Source organism: Vigna unguiculata, chromosome 7 (genome assembly GCF_004118075.2).
Source record: "Vigna unguiculata cultivar IT97K-499-35 chromosome 7, ASM411807v1, whole genome shotgun sequence".
Taxonomy (NCBI): domain Eukaryota; kingdom Viridiplantae; phylum Streptophyta; class Magnoliopsida; order Fabales; family Fabaceae; genus Vigna; species Vigna unguiculata.
In genome coordinates this window covers 325,494-334,350 of record NC_040285.1, presented here as the reverse complement: position 1 = coordinate 334,350, position 8,857 = coordinate 325,494, and the positions used below count along the sequence as shown (strand labels likewise).

Here is an 8,857-nt window from a genome sequence, read left to right as displayed (position 1 = left end):
TGAGGAGTATAGTTATATAGTTATAGAATAGAATTCAATTACACTCTAAATTGTCTACTCTAACTTGTTTGAACATTTCACAAATAAACCCTTACAATTAAATGCAAATGACATTAAAGCTATAATCTTGATTTATTGTCCACAATTTGAAATGAGTACATAACGCTACCTAGCTCTAGGTAGATACATATCTACAGAATGTCTTGAAATTGGAGCAGCAAGAGGGGGAAATTGACAAGCTAAAACAACAATCATTCCAAAGACTTGAGAAGTCTAAATAACGCAGCAGCCTCTCTAATCCGTGAAAACTCGATGCAAAACGCTTGAACTTCGATGAACAGATCTTTAACTGCAAGTTAGGATCATTTACTAAAATCAGTGACATGCTGCAATTTTTCTTTATTTTTGTGTTCAATGTATAAAATGACGTCCATTTACAGGAAAATACACTAAGTAGATCCATAATTGTGAATTAATAGCAAACAACAAACAAGAAACCCGACAAAATCAACTCTCAATACTGTTTTTTTAATACAGGATAAGATATCCTAAAAAAAAAACTAGTCCAGGAAAAAATGACAAACTAACATAGAACATGCAACACTGCATGTCAATCTCGTAAGAAATACAAAGACGGGCTCCAATATTGTTCTTTTGCCACAAAATCCCAAATAAACTCCAATGATAAAAGTTTAGCAAAGAAAATAGCATATATTTTTTTCAAACTGGACTGGACAACCACAAAGTCTCCTTCAGCCTCTATTCGTGTCAAAACCTCTAAATCTAATATAGGAACTTATGGAGATCCTTGGAGGAAACCCATGTTTTCTTCTAATTCATAGAGGTACAGGCCCTAAAGCATAGTTAAATTCAAATTGCAGGGTGGCAGGAACATTGCAGGGTTAGCCGTATGTACAATGTAACTAAAAATTTATTTCCCAACTAATTTTTTATGCTAGCTTGCAAAGATTATTTATGGTTCCTGTAACAAATATTTCTAGAATCATTCAGGAAACAAAAGTTGTTGGTTAGTATGTGTGCCTTCAACAAAGTATTGTTCATTTTACATAAAATATTATCTAACTGTTTAAACGAATTCCAAACATGTTCAAGTGATTTCTACACCTTCCACTTACCACCAATCATAGTTTATCCAGAAAAAAAAAAGTCAATAACAACAATTCATCTTCTTCCCTTTACTCACATTTTAAGAGAAAAATGTTACGAGACAAAACTATTCAGCAAAGCACCAATAGGGTAAACTCACCATTAATAATGTCATTCCGAATGAGGCTTTGCAAAAACACACAGACAAGTCTCACAAGCCTGTTTTGCATGTATTTATCCTGATAAAAAGTAGAAGGCATAGGTGTTAATTATGAAAAAAATACTTACAATATTATTATTATCATCATCATCATAGGTAGACAAAGCAAGGTGCTATCTACATAATTAAACTTGTGTAAACTTGCATGAACTCTCAAGTCAAGAAGTCAATTAGTTTGAAATCAAATGTAATCCTCCCTGGAAACCATAATGATGTGTTTCACCAGGACTCATGATATGAGAAAGTCCATTTTGACATGTTTTCACTTTAGAAACTACTGCTTTTTTTAATTGATAAATGGTTGGTCATTTATGTACTTTGATCATATATATAGTACTAAAAGTACTACCGCACTTCTGTCTGCTAGTGCTTTATTACGCAGTCAAAAATGTTGAGCAATGATCAAGGTTATTATAAATGCATATAATGCATTAATGGGGTTTTTAATATCATTTGATTAATATATTGGATAAACGCTTAGAAGTTTATAAATCAAGTTTACGAAAACTACACAAGCTTACATAGACTCTACAATTTGACAACCTTTACTATCTCGAAAGCAGCACTTTTATCATACCACAACATTATCCCTTAAGGTCAATTATTTCTCTATCATGTCTTTCCAAATTCTCCCATATCCCTATTGTTTTTATGTTTACCATGCAACTTCCATATGTGATAAAATAACAGAAAAAAACTGAATCCAACATCCCTACCTAATCTATAAGTCAAGAACTATGAAGCTCCAACACACAAAAACATTGGCGCCTCCATTGAATGTTTGTGAAGAACACAATTGTTTAGTGAAAAGTAAAAGCATATGGCAATGAGGTAACGTGAAGTACCTTGATGCTCACACAGGATGCTATACAATTAGTTATGTACATGTGAATGAATTGTGACGGTAGTTCAACTGCTGTCGTAAGCCTGTTCACAACTTCCATTGAATGTAGACTCATATCCATATTGACAAGCACTGTAAAGTATCTGCATCCATAAATAAGCAAACAGAAATAAAGAAAATAATAGGAACAAGGTAATCTATATACTAGATGACAAACATATAGTAGATAAAAAAGGCATACTCTGATATTTCTGGAGACTTTATCAACTTAGTGAGAACATCAACTGCAATAAGAGGATTGTTTTCCACCAGTTCCTGATTTTAAGAAAAATGAGAATAAAACATCAAGACCTGACTCAGTCATTGATTCACCAAAAAGATTACAAAAACACGTACGGGCAATTTTCTTGGTGTCAGTCCACAGTGATATACAAGCTTTGGATCATTGGCTAGCTCCACCAGGACTTGCTGGATTAAAAGAAAGTTACAAGTCGTATTTCATTAAACAGTTGACAAATTAAAACAAACGTACAGATATCACTTTCCATACTGAATATGTAGCAACTAGCAAGGAATATACAGCAGATTATCATTGGAGTATAGTTTTATCTATATATTTTTTATTTCTCAGCACAGCAGTAGTCCAGTTAGATTGTTATATTTTGATAAACTGCTGTCATCTCAAACTAAATGATAGTTAGAGCTTGTTACAATCAGTTACAGCATATAAATCTGTTGTAATCTCTTGTATAGGAGGGTTGAACTCATTTCAACTCTCAGTCTCTCACCTGAACTCAATAATCATTGATGCTAAAGTACAAGGAAAAGTATTACAGTGGTTTACTTAGTTTTCCTAAATATCCCAAGCTAAAGAAGAAAATACTTTTTCCTTAAAAATCAATCAGGAGACCCACCACATAAAATCAATCAGGACACCGTAACATAAAAATCAATCATAATCTTACAAGTTTCAGCATTGGACACAAACCAAAAGGTTGTTTCCCTTGATAAGTAAGAAATAGTGTTGTGCTTGTTCAAAATGAGTTCACCTGTTCTTAAATGTTCTGCTGCTGTTTCTTAATGATGTCCAATGTCAGTAGGCCATTTTTTAACTAGCTTAAAAGATTTTTGTCATATTAAAGAAGCTAATTTTTTATGGCCATGTACAATTCACATGCCACTTGGTTATTGTAACACTCATTTGAATTGTTTCGAGAGTTGAACAAATGATTTGAGATAAGATTAAGAGTTTGGCTTTATTCAGTGTAAAGTAGATGATTTTTTCAAGTGGATTATCCATTTATCCTTAACAGAGATGCAAAGAGGTCGACTAGGTGTCCTTGCTCCTACAATGTTTTCCTCTTCTATCAAATAATAATAATAATAATAACAACCTCTTGCTGTGCCGGTGCAAGGGCTCCCTTCAGAGCTTTTGCAATTAAGTCCCTTACCGCAGCCCCCCTGCTGGTATCAACACACATACCATAGTCCCACATAAGTTCATGATTGTCATCAGGGTTGAGCCAAACTAGCTGAAAAGGTTCCAAGTATAAATAGCATTAATCACTAAGATTCAATAATCAAATATAGAAGATACAAATATGCAGTACCTCCCCATCAAGTATAGGCAGCCTTGGTGGAAGTGGTCTGATCCAATGAGGATTTAATCCTTCCAATGAAAGATTTGACAACAACCCAACTACTGCCTCTTCTTTATCTCCAGCACCATATTTAGTTTTTGTTCCAGGCCGCACGTCAAACCTTTAAATTGGTAATTATAATAATTTAGAGCATATATGAACTTTGAATTGCCACTCTAAAATAGCTATGGGAAACTACTGAAGAGACTAAAAAACAAATTAAAAATTAATAATTAATAATAAAAAATCCACTGCATGGGCCATACTCTAATGAATCTGCATCACAACTTGGGGGAACATCTGGGTCTGGGACTACATTTTTTACAGTACCATCTCTTAATAAGCAATGATATGGTTCTAGATGAACTTTATCAGAAAACTGCTGCTTCAACTGATCTAGTGGAGGGAACTCCTGGAATCAGAGAGGATAAATAAGTATAGAAATCCTAAATCAAGGGAAGGACTATCCTGAGAAATTTAAAAAAGCAGGGATGTATCTCAAAGACAATAGATATTAAGGAAGGACAATATTGGATACAGTACGGGTAAGTGCTTTGCATATTGTGACTTACATGTAATGACTCATCAAATCCTTTAACATAATCTGATGCAGACTGTTTAAGAAACTGCAATCCTCCAGGAAAAGAAAAACACCTCAGAAATAACAAACCACTAAAGATATATATCTAATGCAATAGAAAGTATGGAAGATCAAAAGCAAACACTTAGATGCATGTTGCATGCGAAACATGTGACAATCTAGAACAAAAAAATGCGTTAGCAACATGTTTAACCAACATACAACATTCCATTCACAATTTTTCCAATATAAAACAAATTTAATGACCAAAAAGAAGATATATTTTTTCAAGGAAATTTTTAGGAGAGAATGTAAATGCAACATAGAACGGTTAGAACTCCAACAGACAAATATGACGGCTGAAAGGAAAAAAGATTAAAATAATCACATCGGCAGTATCTATTAATAATAATATGAACCAGAAACCAGTCAAATAGACGACTCCCTTAAAAACTTATTTCCTATATCATACTACTACTTACTAAAATTTCCCTTTTCCAGTTAAATTTCAACAAAATTACAGATAAAAAGAACACCTTTAAATTATTGATCTACTTATTCCACACTTGACCAAGGGTGATTTTCGAATAGTACCTATAACATCAAAACTTGCACAAGACTAACAACAATATCAAGTATCTGCTCTTTCCCAGACTATAAACTAAGAATAATTGCAAATAGGTAACAAGAATGAAGTTTAACTGTATAAAATAGGAATGACATTGAACACAAAGCACCATTATGGAAAATAAATAAAAGACTGAACAATATAAGTGACAATTGTTAAGGGAAAACAAACAGATTATAACCTCTTTCCCACTATTGGAGCTATCAAAACCGAGTAGCTGCAGAATAAATGCCCTCTCAACTTTTTCTGACCCTTCATGACAGGAAGCCTGTAACCAAGAAATTATCCTTACCTCAACAGTAATATAACACGATAACAAACAAATGTAGAGAAAAAAAAACCAAAATCTAACTTATTACTTATATAGAGATGAAATATGATACAATTCCAATTGCTTATCATTAACCTTGCATACTTGTTTCAGATAAGAATTTCACTATAAGTTCCAAATTGGAATTGTCTAAAGAGAAATCTTAACACCATTCAACGTATTTCAGCAGGCAAGCTTGGCTACATAAACCAAGTAATTATCTAATATCCATATTCAAATAACACCATTTTTGAAGGTTTTCCTTTTAATGGTTTGTCTTATTGCACTCTTAGCTCTTCCTCTCACCTCCAATTGGACATCTGGATTATCTTCCCTTCATCCACTTATCTTATCACATGGTTGTCCACTTGCTAGTTTAACTTTAAATAAAAAACTATTATGCTGTATAGCATACTGCATTCTGTCAGTAAGAGCTGTACTTGTCAGACAGTCAATTCCTGTTATTATTCTGTTGTAAATAACTAACAGTTGGTTAGATCTAAGCAACTATAGTACCCTAAAAAAGCAATCAGCTCTCAAACCATATCAATAATATATTTTCTCATGTTTCTCTTTATTCTCTTAAAGCCATATCAGTTTACCACGAACTCAAACATTTTTCTGCACCATAGTGACAAAATTGTGTTAATTCACAAAAAATCACCATCACTTACGGTAAACTTAGTTCAAATTCAATTTGCACAAACTCAAGTTTATGGATGAATGTTGGTTAACTCTTTTTTCTGGATAGCACGTTCATTAATAACTTAATTCTCATTTAGAAGAAATACAGTTAGTTATACTGTCACAACTTCAGATTTGAGAAACAGTGAACAGTGGAATATCACTCCGCAATAAAAATGTTAGCTTTCCATATGTGTGTGAGATTTCAGTCACAGACTCTTAAATGCTATGCAGTACAGATGCGGGTATAAAAGCAGTTCTTCCATTCTTCTGAGCAATGTATCCTTCACATATCTTTGACAATATTTCAACAAATTCAATGATAAAACCTTATTTAAGGTGCCAGCTCATCCTTCTTATGGTCACAATTTCATATTTGATAAACAACCACATCATCCTTCTCTTGCATTCAAAAACTGGCCCAATCTTTAGAGAATTAGACAAATCATATAGAGTACCCATACAAAAAAGTTGACAAGACAACAACAAGATCAATAACAATAACTGCTTACGTTGACAACAAAGCTTATGAAGGGATTTGAAGCAGGTTTCTGGGATGAATAAGCCTCAACAAGCAGAGAAAAAGCTATTAACCTCTCAGTGGTGGTGAGAATCTTGTTGTCCTGCTCACAAAAGATTCCATTAGACAACCATCAAAACCACTCCCAAAATGCTGTATCGAACAAAAATTAAAACACAAATCCCCCTTACAAAAAATGAAAACCCAGCCCATTATTTTCATTCAACCCATTTTCCACCTAATCATCCTAACAATTTAAAAGGAGCAAACAAAAAATCCCCCAAAAGGCTGACATGCAAGAATGAGTTTCGAATCAGTGCCAGATTATGTACAAGATTTCTGATAGATAAACCCTAGAAATTTGAATTGCGAGTGAGGATTGAAAAAGGGCGAGAAGAAAAGGGATTGTTACCTGCAACAGGAAGAGGATATAGGAAGAGAGAGTGAAATGACGAGAGGAAGGGATTGAGGAGTTGAATTGCGAGAGGATCTCATGGAATGGACGCTGCTCCGCTCTGAGTAAAGAGTAAAGCGCTTGCGATTCTTCGCTACTCAACCTTCGAATGCTCATCTTCCAGATTGCGTTCCTGTGTTAGGGTTTCACAATTTGGGACACACTCTTAAGTCAAAAACGTGATTTCTAGGTTTTCTTCCTCTCTCTCTCTCTCTCTCTGTCTCACTCTCTTCTATGCTGCTCTCTGCTGTTAATACTCACCACCATGAACAAGAACACGAAAGGAAATTAAATTATTTTTTTAAACAATAAACAAACAAATAAATTATTTATTTATTTATTTACCGACATTGCTGAATTTATTTTATTTACAGTGAATAAGTCTCTGGAATTTTTTAAAACTTTATTTAGATCTCTGAAATTAACCTTTTTATTTTAGTCTCCAAACATGTGTTTGTTGTTATTATTTTAATCAAACATTCCTTTTTTATCATATTCCAATGTATTTCAAGAAGCAGTACTTTAAAAATAAAAAATAAATAAATAACAAGGGCGTATAGTTAGCAAATATGGGAGGTGCGAATAACAAAGCTCGAAATACTAATGAGTTAAAGCCCATAAAGCCTATCCAACTTTCACACGAAAACTGAATGGGTTATCTGTGTCAATTCTTAAAAGTTTTTTTTCTTCAACTTTCAATAAATTTTGAATCAATTTAATCCTTCATTTGTTGAAATACATGAATTTAGTTCTTTTAATCAAATTTTGTTAAGTTTATTTAACATTTCAAGTACGTTTCATAATAATATTTAACTTAGCATTATAGCAAAAATATGTTAAACATTATAAACAACTCAAATACAATCTTAAAATGCGTACGAAAAATTAAATAAACCTAACAAATTTTGATTAAAAGGATTAAATCTACAGAATTCAAAAAATAAAAGACTAAATTGGTCAAAAATTTCAAAATAAACTAATTCCAAAATTCAAAATCAAAAACAATTTTATCTTTTTTTTTATAAGAAAACTTAGATATAACATGTATCCATCATAGATTTTTCCAAGAAACATTTTGAGAAAAGTATAAATTAAATTAACTCTACCGAATTTATTTTATCTAACTTCTCTAAATTTATATTTTTAATGTGTATATGAGTTATTTAAAATTATATAAGATTTAATTTCATTTAGGTATATTTGTGAAGAAAATTGGTAAAAAGACAAAGAGCAGAAAGCCTTTATTTGCGGCACTGGTTTGATAAGAATGTGTATGTTGAAGAGTGAATAGTGCATGGCACCCTAGTTTTGAATTATTAGAGCTATCATCATATTTGGTGGCATCAGCACTATGCACACATTATGATGTTCTCCTCAAATTAAATCACTAAATTGTAAAATAAATTCATCATCTTCTATCTCCAATTTTAGTATACTCATAAGTTTTACTATTGTGTGTATAATAAAAAATACAAAACAACATTTTAATTTTATTTAAATCGAAATATAATTGGATAATTGTGATAATAATACTCTAAAAGAGAAATTATTTGTTGACATTAAGGATATTGTTTGTTTTAGAGTTTGAACTCATTATAATTAAGGATATTATAATTTATGTATTTAAATTGTATTTGACTTAAACTTTTAAATGATATCGTGTTTATCATAAAAATATATAAAATAACATTTTAATTTTATTTAAATATAAAGATAATTAGATAATTTCGACAATAATACTTTAAAAATATATTTTTTTACTCTAAGTTTTTGTAAGATAATAGTATATCCCAATGATTCATACAATTAAATTTATTATTTATTTCAAATAAAAACATGCTTAAGTTAAATATGAAAAATGATTACTTGC

General features: G+C 31.7%; 1 protein-coding gene across 1 annotated transcript; it reads right to left on the bottom strand.

Moving 5' to 3' along the window:
• Window positions 1-7,264, bottom strand: LOC114192075 (CCR4-NOT transcription complex subunit 11). The gene is made up of 12 exons (XM_028081649.1): window positions 6,946-7,264; window positions 6,526-6,636; window positions 5,201-5,287; window positions 4,384-4,437; window positions 4,078-4,223; window positions 3,782-3,932; window positions 3,566-3,703; window positions 2,568-2,639; window positions 2,413-2,486; window positions 2,173-2,314; window positions 1,268-1,346; window positions 1-349 (listed from the first exon to the last, which is right to left on the bottom strand). The coding sequence occupies exons 1-12, from the start codon at window positions 7,102-7,104 to the stop codon at window positions 252-254; spliced, it is 1,311 nt and encodes a 436-aa protein (XP_027937450.1). The 5' UTR covers window positions 7,105-7,264; the 3' UTR covers window positions 1-251.
• Between the last annotated feature and the right edge of the window lie 1,593 nt (window positions 7,265-8,857).